The following is a 15,155-nucleotide window of genomic DNA, read 5'->3' as shown; positions in this document are numbered from 1 at the left end:
GAGAAACACTGGATGAAGGGTTGGCTCAGCCTCTTCTCCACAGCCTCAAGGAATGGATGCTCTTTTCCTTCCCTGATATTCCCATTGACTATTCTGGGATAACTGGAGGAGCTGAGGTGTTGAATTCCAGTTCTCTTCATAGAGGGAGCTTTCCTCAAAGATACCTGGTAGACAGTGTGTCACCTTCTGCAGGATACAAATAAGGATCCAAAGAAATTATCGTAAAGAAATGCATCCCTTTCTTAGGACAGGAAATCTGCTAACCCTTCCCCTTTGTTAGGGCCCTAAGCTGTGAAATCTGCTAGTGAAGTGTGTGTGAGCTGTGTTGGAAAGGATGGTTAAACCTTTGGTCATGGTGGCAGGGATGAAGAGGGGCATCCTGCAGCCTGCCCCAGGCCACAGGGGATGGATCCCTGAGCTGCTGTGCACGGAGGGACTCCCAGGAGCTGAGACAGCCATGAGCAGGTATCCACTCCTGTCTGCAATGCAAAACTGGTGCTTAATAGAGCATTTGATTTGCAAAGTGTGTGAGACTCCTGACAGCTGTAAAGGGGAGATTCTGAAAGATACTCTCAGCCTGGCAGCCATTCAGTTGATGAACTGAGGGTATTTTGTTCATGCTCTGTGTGTTGGTTGGTATTTGTGCTTGAAACCTGGCAATAATCTGTAGGTAGATGTAAATTGCCAAGTTTTCTTTTGAAATGGGCTGATGGAATTTGGCTTTTGTGGTTGCATTTGTGATGTCAGGTTTGATTCTTGCCAGCAGTGCTCCTTTTTTTGGCTCAGTAACCATTTAATTTAAATAAAGGGCTGATGCATCCATTCTGAGGCGGTCTGTAGGAAAACTGATGTCAGCCTGAGGTTCACAAAGGCTGGGATTTTGTCACCCCATATCTAGGGGGATTTTTCAGAATTTTTTTTTTTTTAATTGCCTTCTGCCAATAGGGTTCCCTTTCCATACAGAGGTCTGCATCCTTCAGCTGAACAGAGTGTATAAACCAAGGAACATCTTGGGAAACATTGCTTTGACTCATTCTCTTAACTGAATATATTTATCACTGGGTATGTTGTGTTTCTCTGCTCGGTTTTTAAAAGCAGTGAGCTGGGGGAAGAGGAGCTCCTTCCTCCAGGGCCAGGCTCTGTGGCTCTTGCTGCTGGGAAGGCTATGTTAACTCGAGGGGTTTCTCTGGGTTTAGGTATTTTGTGGGGAAAAGGTGGGAAGCCCAGTGTCAGGTGACAGCAAGACTGCTTGTTTTGCTTTGCTTTGTTTTGTTCTGTTTTGTTTTTAAGTGGAAAAGAAACGCAGATCGAAGACCTTCCAGCTGAATTTTCCTTCTTTCTTTTCTAACCATGACTAATTCTGGCTAGTTCAAACAAGAACATAATGAGCTACTAAAAATGTTAGTGCAGTGTGCCACTAATTAATGTTTCTGTGGGAATAGTTTAAACAGAAATGAGCATGTGTGTAAGTTTACTTAAACCAGAAGGGAAATTGGGTTTGTGTTTTTGCCATGCTCCCACACTGCCTTCCTTTATCTGCCCCTTCCCAGCAAGAATTTTACAGTTCACTATTTCACAGCTCCTTCCAGGAGAGGGAGATTTCCTGGTGCCTGAACAAAGCAATGATTTTACCTGCAGTTTCTTCTAACCACTTATGAAATTGTCTGGCAGAATCTCCAAATCACTCCAGTTGTAGAAGTTTTCATAGGTGAAATGAAAGTATGAATTTGCACAGAGGAAATGAATTTATACTCTTGCAAGTAATGTGGGGGGAAAAAACTCACCAACCGACCAAAAACTGTCAGTCTGATCCAATTTATAAAATATTTTTAGACATGATCAAGGAAAGTAAATGTTAAATGGAGGAATGCAAGTTAGCTGGCAGCAGCAGTGAGAATTAATCACTCAAAACCAGTGTTTCTAAAGGGATTTTATAAAAACTAAATCTAGGCCTGCTTTGGTCATACATTTTTCTTTCTGATTTCAAAATAATAATCTCTAATAAATTTGCACATTACATGGATTGGTTGATAAGGAGGTTGCATGTAGCTGGGCCATTTTTAGCAAAAGGTGTTTTACTGTAGATAAATATGAGATTCTGTGTCTGAAAACAGAGAGTGAATTCCTCATATAAAGTGGGGTATCTGTGTCCTGACAAATGGCTGTTGGCAAAAATGATCTCTTAAACAGCACAGCAATTTAGAAAGACTTTCAGTGCTGTATTGAAGAGATTGGGGAGATTCTTGCACAGCAGAACAGAAGTGGAGAGGAGTGGTATCATGTTGGCTTGCTTTGGACACAGTACTTACAAGACTTGTAATGGGTTATTGCCTCCAGTTCTCATGCTTGATTTTTCAACAACCTTTTTAAAGCACAGAAAAGGTTTAGAGAAACCCCACTAAAATGCTCTAGATGCTGGAAAAAGCCCCCTAGGGAGAAAATTAGAGGGTGGAATAAAAATGATTGAAACAGGCTTGATTGAAACAGACTTAATTGCAGCATGCTTCCACAGGAGGAAAGTGTCTGCTTCCAAGGGACTTTTAATGTAGCTGGAATGCCTGGAGAAGGCATCATCAACTGTGAGCTGCAGTTAGACAACCCAGAAGGGACAGGAGGCAGTACTTTTGGTGGTATGTGTGAATAACCATTAGAATGAGCTCAAAGAGAAATGGAGGCTTCCTTTTGCAATTCCAAATTGTGATCCTCTCCTGGAGAATGTACTTAACTGAGGCACAACTCACTGAGTATCTGGGGGCAACAGCATGAAATTCTGCATCTTCTGGTGTAATGTGAGATGAGACAAATGACTTGGTTGTCTGTTAACCTCCTTAAATTCTATGGAACTGAAAACTACCCTGTATTTTCTTTTAAATATGTTACTTAGAATGTTGTTTTTTTTTAAAGTAAATTACAGCTATTTTTAATAACACCCCATGTTTATTACATCTAGATCTATTATATGAGATTTATCCATAACAGGGCTATCTTCTGTAGTATTTTGAGTTTATTGTTGACTGTAATGTTCCTTACACATATTGATAGCTGCTTGTTCTTTTCTTCCTCTCTTCTGTATGCTTTGCACACTTCTCGGAGAATATTTGGGTCAGAGACTTTTATACGCAGCTTGAAGTTTACTGAGTTTCTTTTTAAAAATTGACTGTTGCTCTCTCGTAAATCACATGCTCAGACTTTATTCAAGGGATTTGAAGATAGCCTTGTGTTATGGCTAGGCACTTCTTGCTAACTGTACTATAGAACTGAGTATAAATAAAATGCCATATTGCAAAGTTTTGGTGTTCTGTTTTGGCTGCTGTTAACTTGCTGGTGAGAGGGATTGTTGTATAATCCTTTTGATGAGTCCTCCACAAATGCATATTCTGGTTTTTATCAAGGTGGTTTTTTTGAAGGTGGGGGAAACAAAACCAGAAGAGTGTGCCTAAACCTGCTAGTCTGAGTTGCAGTGTGTGTGCTTCCACCAGTTCTGATGCTGTGCTGAACTGCCCATCTGTGCCTGCTTTCTCTAACACCTGTGTTTAATCTTCAGATCTCTGATGGCCAAGGAGATGAGCGCTCAGAGTCCCCCTATGAAAGTGCTGATGAGACTCAGACTGAAGTGTCTATATCATCCAAAAAATCTGAGAGAGGAGTGGGAACAAAAAAAGAATATGTGTGTCAGGTGAGAGATGTTAGCTGGGCTGTGTTTCCCGAGCTTTTCCTTAGAGAAGGTCTTTTTAAATATGAAAATGACAATATTAGGCCAGAAACAGGTTTATCATGTTTGTCTGAGATGTCTGTTAGTGATGAGGTTTCCATGGCAGTAAATGGATTCTTAATACCTGATTATTTTTTTTCTTGACCTCCAGTAAATGACTTAGCCCTTCTGCTTGAGTTTCCAGGTCTGTAAGATAAGCATAATTTGTAGCTCAGAAGTAGCACATGAATGTTGCCAGGTGACTGGTCAGATGATGCAGAAGAGCTGCTGGTTTCTCTGTTAGCACAGAGTGGGGTTTGTGCTCTGTGTGCAGCAGAGATGGCAGCACTGCCCTGCTGTGGCATGTGGGCAGGAAGCCACTGAAAGCAGAAGCTTTTCCTCAAACTGTTCTAGAAGGGCTCTTGGGCTATGAAATGATATCACAATCCAGATCAAATTTGTTTCTGTGAGATGGGCAAGCAGTTACATTTCCATTTTTGTACATAGTGGGAATGAGGTTGTATTTGTCTATAAATGTTGGTTAATCCTTCAATTCTGCCAGCACTGTTGTTGGGTTCATTTTTAGTTATGCATGTGTCACTGCTAACCACTGAGACATAGAGGTATCATTGTGCCAACTGGACTGATTCCCTTTTGCCAAGGAAAAGGAAAGGAAGGATGCTTTTTAACCCTACTCAGATGCATCAGTGTGCTCAGGGAATATTTCTTACAGCTTTTTTTTCTATTCCTTTTTTTCTGAACCATGGTCTGAGGGATATTTCTAGAGGTTTAATGATTCTGTTACCTGTTTCAACTTGAAGCCAGGGCATGTGACGATGCTTGTAAAATTATCTTTCACTTGTTAAATTTGATTTCAACAATGGGAAAAGATATTTTGAGGAGCAGTATATGAAAAGGAATAAAGAAAACAGGTTTTTTTTTCCACATATGAACTTTTCTTTAACATTCAATGCCTTTGTGTTGTAAAAGCTGTGTGAAAAAACAGGTGATCTCCTGCTGTGTGAAGGACTTTGCTATCGAGCTTTTCATGTAAGCTGCCTTGGGCTCTCTGGAAGACCAGCAGGAAAATTCATTTGTAGTGAATGTACATCAGGCAAGTTTGTCCCTTTCTATTAATTAAAAAAAAAAAAAAGTTGTGGTTTTCCCATATATTGTTCTAGGACATTCTCCTGGACAGAGTATGTATCCTCAGAGACCCTTAGCTTATCCTTTGGGATGTGACAGGGTGGGAGTCCATAGTGTACTGCTAAGCGTGCCACGTTTTACAAAATTTGCCCTATTTTCAGTGAGAACTCTCTTGCAACATGGCTAATTTAATCAGAATTCCACTGCCTTAATAACTGCAGATTATTTGCTTTCTGAGTACAGTTAGAGATGAGGTTTAAAGTCTGTCACAATGACTTAAGAAATTGTAGAAAAAAAAGCAGCGAGTGAAACGTTTTAAGTTCTTTTTCAGTCCTTTGTGTGTCTGTATCAGTCTTTTGCTTTTCCTATTAAAAGACTATCTTATTGCTATTAATTTATTTGCTTTTAATCCTGTAATAACTGCTTGGAAGTTCTTAATCCCAAAACTTTACATAAGATTTGTGTTCTTGCTCATAAGCTCATTTCAGTTCATGTAGTAACCCTTGTTGGAACTGCTGCTTCAAAATAAATAAAAAAGATTAAAGGATGGTTGTCTTTGGTTTTTGGTCCTGCTTCACATTTCAGAGGACCACAGACAAGGCCATCATCCTATTCCATTGGTTTAACAAAAAATTTGAAAACTAAAAATTCCTACTTGTCCTGGCATACTGAGGCTTATAAATAAGAACATAAAATCAGATTGGTGAGGCTTTGGGTGTTGTTGTGTACGCTTCAACTGCAAATGGGTTTGCTTTATTTTATTTGTATCTGAGCAGATCAGTATTTAATACTAAAGAGCTAAAGTAAATAGATTGCTGCATCAAGTAATGCAATTGATTTGTTGAAAAAACCTCCTTCACACCACAAAAGCAATTCCCTCATGCATAACATAAATGCATGGGAGTGGTGTTTAAAATTCATGTGTTTGGATATGACATTCTGTTTATCATTTTGCCACTAGGTGTGCACACCTGTTTTGTGTGTAAGGAGAGAAAGGCAGATGTGAAACGCTGTGTTGTGTCTCACTGTGGCAAATTCTACCACGAAGCTTGTGTGAAAAAATTTCATCTCACTGTGTTCGAGAACAGGGGGTTTCGATGTCCTCTCCACAGCTGCCTCAGTTGTCATGTTAGTAACCCCTCACATCCACGAATTTCAAAAGGTAGTTTCATTTTGTTTTTATGACTGATTAATTAATTTTGTTTGTGGTATGTTAAGGTAAAGAATGTGTCCATTTGAGAGCTGCTAGCTGCAGTTTTTTAGGCATAAATTGGACTATCAATTCATTCCGAATTTTTTAAAAAGTTGTAATAGAGTAAGTTTTAGTCAGCTTTAGTATTTACCTTGTTTGTGGTCTTTTTTTAACTAGCTTTCAGTTAACCCCCATAGTTAACCATGTTTTCTTCTCAAGAGAGAATGAAATCTGGAATGTATAGGTGATGGGGAGAGAGGAAAAGCAGTGAGGGCAGGATCTGAGAACGTACAAACACTGCAGCAGGGCTTGATGAACACAGAGACATTTTGATTCTGTGCAGGTTTTTCGCTTTGGGCAACATTTGCAGACAAAATTACATGACTCAGGAAGACTCATGTCTACCCTGATATGCATAATTAAAGCTTTAAATTGGGTGTAAAAAAAACCTTTATAAATTCAGTATTGTTGCAAACACGCGAGCGTTGCGAACACAACGGCCGGGATTGTGCGTGTGCATAGGGTGTCTCGGCAGCTCTTTTTTGCCAAAATGACGAGTCAGTTTTGTCCCAGAGTACCTCAGCAGTGCTGTGCTCTGCCACACGCCGGCCGTGGCCCGGGGTGACCTGTGAGTTGGTGCTTTGCAGGGAAGATGATGCGCTGCGTGCGCTGCCCCGTGGCGTACCACGCCGGGGACGTCTGCATCGCCGCGGGATGCGCCGTCATCGCCTCCAACAGCATCGTGTGCACCAACCACTTCACTGCCATGAAGGGCAAGAGCCACCACGCCCACGTCAATGTCAGCTGGTGCTTTGTGTGCTCCAAAGGTGAACGGCTGGGGAGGGAGCTCCTTCACAAGTCAAAAGTGTTTTGTTCCTCAGCTCAAGTGTTGTTTTTCTAATCTGTTCGTAGCACGTCGTTAGAAATGTGGCATGTTAAGTGAGGCTTTGTTAGGTTATGCTATAATGTGAAGTTGGCTTATGCTGCTTCAGGGTTTTAAATATCCTTTTTTTCAGAAATAATTTATTAAAGAATGTTTTTATTTGGGTTTTATGCAACAACCAGAAGCCTGGTTAATTCTTTACAAGAGACACCTAATGAGTATTTTTCTGTTCTTTCCGCTGTATTCAATGCACTAAAGCTTTTGTGTTTCTTTGTTGCTAATATGTAATATTACACCATAAATATTTTATGAGTTGCTTTTAGTTTAGCAGCAGACTGCAAATTGAATCAGTATTAGTTGTTGCTGGGTTTGCCACTAATTAAGGGTGTTTTGTTTTATTTTGTGCAATAAATGTCTTCCTTATTGACAACCACAAAATGCATAGTGCTGATTAAACTTGTAGCAGTAAAACTTTACCTGATTTGTTAACAAATTAACATGCAGCATAGCAGCTTTTAAGCTGCAGCCAACTTTCCATTTGATAATTCATGGAACAAACTAACAACCTTGTTCCTTCTCCCCCCGAGGTGGGAGAAAAAAACCCCAAAATCATAAGAGAACTCTGTTGTGGTTACAATTTTTCTTACATAGAAATGTTAATATATATTAAAACTATGTTAAACATATTGTAGTCATTAAAGTACAGCAATTATAATTTGTGCATTATTCTGGCTTTTTTATCACCAGCTTGCTTGTTATTTTGCATATGTTACTAACCTGAGTATGCCAGGCATTCAGATTAGTTAGGACCTTTTGGCTGCTGTACCCAGCTAAGTGATGTGTGTATTTGTTGCTGAGGGTCAGCATGTTTTAACCATTTATTTTCTAACTGAACCTACCACATGTGTATTATTTCTAAGCTGTCTGGAAAGCAGAACTTATACTTTGATCTTGATGTTTTCCAACCTTTTTTCCTTTTTCTGTGTCTGTGCAGGTGGAAGTTTGCTGTGCTGCGAGTCCTGCCCAGCAGCATTTCACCCTGACTGCTTAAACATTGAAATGCCAGATGGGAGCTGGTACTGCAATGACTGCAGGGCGGGCAAGAAGCTCCATTTCCAGGATATTATTTGGGTTAAACTGGGAAATTACAGGTCTGATGAAGGAATTTGTGTTGTTTTACAGTACTGGCATGTTTAAGTAAGGATCATGTAATGGTTGCTCCTGTAGGCCAGCCTTGCTGCACACTGATTTCTGGCTCCTCTCTGAACTAGGGACCTCACCTCCTTGCAAGCTTCAGGTTCAAAGGCTTGCAGCTTTGCTGTTGCTCCTGGCCAAGGCATTACCCATACAGGACTCCTCGAGTCTTCTGACTTCTGCCTCCAGTGTAGGAGCCTTCAAGCCCTGCTTGTGTCAGAGATCTCTGCCAATAAATTGGTGTAACTGGTAGTTGGCTAAATTATTCCTTCGCAGGCTGGGACATCAGTCACTCAGGTTGTTGGTGTTTCACACTTGGATGAGATTTGAGTGAGATAGAGGTAGCTGGGGGTTATCCTTGAAACATTAATGGTTATAAACCTTCTTTTGATCTTTGACAATTACAATATTTGCAGGTCTTGTAAAGATGATGATTTTGCTACTCAGACATAGGGAGTCCTGTGTGTCTGCTTACCTTTCAGGCAGGTGAAGTCCCACAGATGTGAGTGTCAGGATTTCCTTTTCTAGTCTTCTCTCACTCTTAACTAAGAGAGGGGACGAAAGGATTTTAAATCCTCTTGGATCTTGGAAATAATAATCAGTTACTGCTGTTTCAAGTGATTTTGTTAAATTGTCTCTTGCAGAAAGAACTTGACTAAAATGCTGTATTTTTTTATTTGTACTTCTGTGCTAGATGGTGGCCTGCAGAAGTTTGCCATCCGAAAAACGTTCCCCCAAATATCCAGAAAATGAAGCATGAAATCGGAGAATTTCCTGTGTTTTTCTTTGGTTCTAAGGATTACTATTGGACGCACCAAGCACGGGTGTTCCCTTACATGGAGGGAGACAGAGGGAGTAGATACCAAGGGATCAAAGGAATTGGAAAAGTCTTCAAAAATGGTACACAGCTAAAAATAAAATAATCCTGGGATATGCATGCTTTGCTTTCTTCACACATAGCCTTGGTTTTGAAATTTTGTTTTACAGTATTGAATTAAAGAAATTTGTGGTGTCCTGGGCAGCAGTCGCTATTATTGTCTTTGCATGAAAACATTATTTTAATGTCTTGTAAAAGACTGGCATCTAACTGAAATTTTATCTGATGATTTTTACTTTCTGGAAAGCTAAAAAAAGGGACTAAGAGAGTAGACTCTTTCAGACTCCCTCAGACTGGGAGACTGAAAGAGTGGAATTAATACATCTGTTAAGAACAGTAAGACTTCAGAAGCATTGATTACAAGAAAATTAAACAATGCGACTAGGACAGTGCTTTGTTTTAACACACATGGGAATGAGCAAGTGAGTTTGGGGGAAAGTAATCCTCTTTCTGGCATTTCTGTTGATTCTGCAATCTTTTTCAGCTTTGCAAGAAGCTGAAACTCGATTTCGAGAAATAAAACTACAGCGAGAAGCCAAAGAAACCCAGGAGAGTGAGCGTAAACCCCCACCATACAAACATATTAAGGTAACGTTTGAGGAAATGGGTACTCAAAGGTTGGAGCTGAGCAGTGAGATAGGGTCAGGTTGTAATGAGAGCAACTGTGCTTTTACAGGCATGAAATGGTGAAATTTTACTTTTGTTGGAGTGGTGCAAAACCAAATTAGCAACCACTGTGTAACTCTTGCGATAAAACTAACTGTTCTAAAATCGTATTTGCTCTATTTTAATGTATATTTCAGGTGAATAAACCTTGTGGTAAAGTGCAGATATACACTGCTGACATATCTGAGATTCCCAAGTGCAACTGCAAACCCACGGATGAGAACCCGTGTGGCTTTGACTCCGAGTGCCTCAATCGGATGCTGATGTACGAGTGCCACCCACAAGTGTGCCCGGCGGGAGAGCGCTGCCAGAACCAGTGCTTCACCAAGCGCCAGTACCCCGAGACAAAGATCATCAAAACTGATGGCAAAGGCTGGGGGCTGGTAGCCAAGAGGGACATCAAAAAGGTGGGAATTGTTCTTACCCAGCAGAGAGTCGGTGACCTGCGGAGCTGCATGTGGGTTTGGGATATACTTCACCAGTGATACTTGGTGTCTTTCAGGGGGAGTTTGTGAATGAGTATGTGGGAGAGCTGATTGATGAAGAGGAGTGTATGGCAAGAATCAAATATGCACATGAAAATGACATCACCCACTTCTATATGCTTACTATTGATAAGGTAGGGTATTTGATGGTTTTTGCCTTTATTTACTTAAAACCTTATTTTGATCTCTTCTTCTGTTGATCACCTTGGCAGGGTACTCTGATACCTTTGACATTATTTACTTACAGTTTATTTTGATCTCTTCTGTTCATCACCTTGACAGGGCACTCTGCTACCTTTGACATTCTACACTTTCACATACTCACAGCGTTGCATCTTCTCTGCCTGCTCTCCCCATTCTATATGTACATAATGAATCTTAGTTCTGTGCTAAGTAATAAATTACATATTAAGGTCTATAAATTGTACTTTGTTGTTTGAAATGAAGTAAATGAAGTACAGTACTTACCTCTACCTGTAAGTACAAAGTACTTACCTGCCCAGTCTTAAAATGAAGTTTGGGGAAATAGTAGTGATAAAGTGGAAGGAATTGCTGTTAGCAATCCTTTTACTAAAATTTCAACAGCAGAAAATAAAATTCACACTTGAATGTGGAATAGAATTGTGAGGCTGTGTCCTGTGAAGGGCATTTAATCTTTTTCGTAGCCATCTATCCCTTGCATTGTGTATAGCAAAACCAGGCTTGTGCTTTTGTAGAAACTCTTTTCTGAAAGCACTCTCTGTAAGTAGCCAGCCAACCCTCCACAAATTGATTATTTGCAGCAGATTAATTAACACACCAAAATAATTCAGCACCTGTGCCTCTGTGCACACCTCTGAGTATTTCCTTCCTCAGGAGAAGGAGAAAGAAGCACCTGGACAGCAGGAGCTAAAGATTATCTATATTATATTGCTTCAGTCCCCAGACAGCTAGTTAGGAGAAAAACAACAGCTGGCTGCCAGTCCTGCAGTTTTTTCAGTCCCAACCACCATTCTTTTTCCCAAGGCTCTTGCTCTGGTGTTTCCACAGCTACTGTTTCCATGAGTCCTGTAACTGAGTTGTTCTGCCACCACAGGAGTTACCACCACAGAATGGTGAAACCACATTGCTCTGAACACTTCAAGATTCTCACTCCTCTGCTAGATTGACATACAACAGCAGTGTGTTAGATATCTGAACTGAACATGTATTTGACTCCTACTGCCATTAATAAATGCTCATTGTGGGTCTGTCTTGCCAGAACTGCCAGTGCCATTGCGAGGCTGAGCTCCCGTGCAGTGAAGTGTGTGCACACAGGCATGACAGTCACACATGTGCATTATAAAAATGAGCTGGGAGGAAACTGTAATAATACTTCATAAATAAGCAAAGCCTTCTAAAGCAGCTCTGCAAGGAAACAGTTCTGGCAATTTCAAACTTTGTTTTATTTTGTTAACGTCTGGTATATTTGGTGGAGGTAGAAATTTAAGAGCAATTGTTCATAGGAATGGGATGTTTTTAGCTTGCCAAGAGTTTGTTTTCGTTTAAACAAGGGTGATTTGGGGAAAGAAACCTGGTGAGAAACTGGTAATCTCTGGAAGTATTCATGCATTTGGTAAATGCCATTAAGTACCATACTTGCAAATGCCTCACAGCTCCTTGAATGCAAAGTAAATGGTAAAGGACTGAGTTTTGAAGCTTCCTGGGGAAGGGGGTTCCTTAACATGCCCACCATAATGCTCACAAGCACAGTTATCCTGCCCTGTGGCTGTGATGGGTGCTGGGAAAACGTGAGCTAGAGCATGAGTATTGCTTTGGGAGTGTCCCATTCCAGGCCAATTGGACACTACAGTTTCCAATACAACACGTACCAGCAGTTGGCTTGCGTGCTCTGGTAGCAGCACCATGTCAGTTCTGAATGCAACTATTGACATCAGTTATGGATGATTTTTATATTTTTTGTGAGGGGGGAGAGTAAAGCCCTTAATCCTGTTGTTGGTTTGTTCTCCAGGACCGTATTATTGATGCTGGCCCCAAAGGAAACTATTCCCGGTTCATGAATCACAGCTGCCAACCAAATTGTGAAACCCTGAAGTGGACAGTGAATGGAGACACTCGTGTGGGGCTCTTTGCTGTGTGTGACATCCCTGCAGGTACATCAGCTCAGGCTGCCTTTGCTTTCATTCTCTCAGTTAAACCTTTTGTGTATTTATTGGTGGGACAGTCATGGTTCATGATTCAGTGCAAATATTCTTGTAGAGGACTCGGCACACAGAGGAGATGCTTTGTGATCTTTGTGATGCTTTGTGATCACTAAAAATCTTTCTGATTTTTAGTGTTTTTTAAGTCTGAGTCCCGTGGCTGCTTTTTGTTCCTTGCTTCTAGGGTAAGTATCCTTAGCAAGTTTGTTTGGAGCTCTCAAATGCATAACAAGAACATAAGAAGCTTAAGGAATGGATGTAGGAGGCTGTTTAGAAGTATCTGTTTTCTGGTTTGTGTACACACATACCTATCTACCTGTAGCTATATCTAGCTGGATAGGTGGATGGATATAATATATGTGAAGGTCAGACACAAACACAGTGTTGTGAAGCCAAACAAATTTATTTTAAAATGTAATTGCGTAAGACATGATGATATATGGGCATCTATTTAATTATTGTCAGTGCTTATAAGCAGTAAAGAGAGGGAACATCCTATGACAATACATCAGCAAGCAAGTCCCAAACCAGCAGACAGATAGCAACAGCTGTATTTCTGTGCAATAATTTTGATACAATTTATTACCTTGTCCTGTTTGCACTCAGGGACGGAGCTGACTTTTAATTACAACCTTGACTGTCTGGGCAATGAAAAAACAGTCTGCAAATGTGGTGCCCCAAACTGCAGTGGATTTCTTGGGGACAGACCAAAGGCAAGTAATATATCAAGTAATACATCAAGAGACTTTGACAGTCTTGTCAGGGGAAGGGTTGTAGAAGCTTCAAACTAAGAATGTGCCTTACTGTGGTCAGTGAGATTATTCTGACATTCTAGTTCATATTTCCCCATTTAAACTTTATAGTATGATTATTTTGCTAAGTTCATTAAAAAAAAAAATTGTTGAGCTGAAGAATTAAAAAAAAAAAAGTGAGTTTTGAATGTGGAAAAAAAGATACCAAAGTATATCAAGAAATGATCTGTATGATTCCTGTCCAGGTTAGTTTGAAACCTTTAATCCAGCAGAAGTTGATGGAGCTTCCTGAAGGGCTGGCATAGGAGTGTGGGGAAGGCACAAGTACCACATGTGGATGTTGAAAAACTGCACTTTCCCCAGCTCGTTCACACTGCTCAGTACCAGCCACTTCAGAGGGTGGACTGGGAGTCTTCAGACCCCACACAGCTGGTTTTTGTTCAGAGATGGACTTAAATGAGGTTTCACTTAAGCCTGTGAACATACACAGACAACCATGAAGAAATTCAGTGTTACAGTTTAGTTTTATGAAGTTTTCTGCATTGGTAAGATAGAATGGGCTAATTTTAAAGAAAGTAGATAGTGATTACTGGGGTGAGAGGGAGGGGATGATGGTAGAGATGTTTAAAAATCATCCAAAATTTTATATGATTTGGTGAAGGAGAGTTAAAGTGCAAGCAGCACTTGAAAGCTGCTTCTGTGCATGCAGCACAGAATTGAAATCAGATTGAAATAGGGATAATGTTTGGTATATTCTGTCTGTCATTAATTGCACTTCCTAAAGCTCTGCTGTCTGTTTCTCAAAGAAAAATGAGGGCAGGTTTTAGTAATTCCAGCATGCATATTCACAACTGGAAGAGAAAAGTGGATATTGAAGTGATTGGTGGTGCAAGTACATAATGAGGGTATATTAGCCACAAGTAGATTAGACTGGAAATTGGAAGACCTTTTACCAGTGACAAGAAAATGAAGGGGTTTTTTTCAATAGGAGGGTCCTGTAGGGAGAAGATCTGGTTTCAGGATGACTTTTCTCAAGGGTCAGTGTAGGTTTTTTGTCAGCACAGATCAGTACAGTGAAGCACTGGGCAGGTCTGCCCCAAGTCAGGTTCTGGGCTGTGTGCACGGTCTGTCAGGTGTGCCAACAGCTTGGCAGGGTTGCATAGTGGTTTTCCTTTGCAAAACTGACATTTACAGATTTATATCTTACTCTTTAAGAATTCTTCCACTAATGCCTCAGAAGAAAAAGGCAAAAAGACCAAAAAGAGAACACGGAGACGCAGAACGAAAAATGAAGGGAAGAAAGAATCTGAAGATGATTGTTTCCGCTGTGGCGATGGAGGCCAGCTGGTGTTGTGTGACAGGAAATCTTGTACTAAAGCTTATCATCTCTCCTGCCTTGGTTTGGTGAAACGTCCTTTTGGTGAGTCAGCCCATGTCTTACATTTTATAAATAACTTGTGCAGGTAGCTCAGTTATTGCACTGAAACCTTGTCAGGAGTGTCATCCTGAAAACTGGGTTTGTATGGCAGGAATTTCATTTGTGCATCATGGGGGAGCAGCTCCTCTTGGATTTGAAGACAAAATGGTGGCCTCCTCCTGCCTCTCTGGCAAAATGAGGTATTTCTTTTACAGATGTAGGTAATTGAGCACATCACCTGGTAGGAGCACCATGGCCCTGCCACAGGAAGGTTGATTATATCTAAGAAATGCATGAAGCCCTTTGAGTTCAAGCCAGAAGAACAGCAGCAGCTTCTGAAAGAAGGCAAGTAGGGAATTTAAGAGCAGCAGACATCAGGTTGCAGTTCCAGATATCACAGGAGTTACCTGGCTCCAGTCAGCCATGTCAGGTGAGATATGAGGAAGGGAAGCAGGCAATGCCTGTTATCCCAGAAACAAGTAAAACAAGGACTGGTAAAGTATGCTGGGGCAAAAGAGCAGCTGTCAGTGAAGCACACCAGTCATTCCTGAGCAAGAGTGGCTGCAGACAGGGGACTGCAGTAAGAGGGGGCAGCAGCTGACCGGATGTTTGGATGCTCTGCCAGCCTGCAAATTCTGTAAAATGCTATTGAGTGAAGCCTGAGTCATTTCT

The 15,155-nt window shown here is 40.8% G+C and overlaps 1 protein-coding gene across 1 annotated transcript in view; it reads left to right on the top strand.

Annotated features, from left to right (window-relative positions):
- NSD2 (nuclear receptor binding SET domain protein 2) overlaps positions 1 to 15,155 on the top strand; it is a 98,288-nt gene that overhangs the window by 80,452 nt on the left and 2,681 nt on the right. The window contains exons 13-24 of the mRNA XM_041402636.1: positions 3,545 to 3,676; positions 4,682 to 4,805; positions 5,799 to 5,999; positions 6,677 to 6,856; positions 7,907 to 8,063; positions 8,801 to 9,006; positions 9,468 to 9,571; positions 9,787 to 10,056; positions 10,152 to 10,268; positions 12,125 to 12,266; positions 12,921 to 13,027; positions 14,282 to 14,486. Of these exons, the coding sequence (XP_041258570.1) occupies positions 3,545 to 3,676; positions 4,682 to 4,805; positions 5,799 to 5,999; positions 6,677 to 6,856; positions 7,907 to 8,063; positions 8,801 to 9,006; positions 9,468 to 9,571; positions 9,787 to 10,056; positions 10,152 to 10,268; positions 12,125 to 12,266; positions 12,921 to 13,027; positions 14,282 to 14,486 (1,945 nt within the window). The remainder of the gene's footprint in view (positions 1 to 3,544; positions 3,677 to 4,681; positions 4,806 to 5,798; positions 6,000 to 6,676; positions 6,857 to 7,906; positions 8,064 to 8,800; positions 9,007 to 9,467; positions 9,572 to 9,786; positions 10,057 to 10,151; positions 10,269 to 12,124; positions 12,267 to 12,920; positions 13,028 to 14,281; positions 14,487 to 15,155) is intronic.

Source organism: Onychostruthus taczanowskii, unplaced genomic scaffold (genome assembly GCF_017590055.1).
Source record: "Onychostruthus taczanowskii isolate IOZ18803 unplaced genomic scaffold, ASM1759005v1 scaffold2, whole genome shotgun sequence".
In the NCBI taxonomy this organism is placed as follows: Eukaryota; Metazoa; Chordata; class Aves; order Passeriformes; family Passeridae; genus Onychostruthus; species Onychostruthus taczanowskii.
The sequence above is the reverse complement of the archived record's forward strand: the minus strand, read 5'-3'. Positions and strand labels throughout refer to the sequence as shown.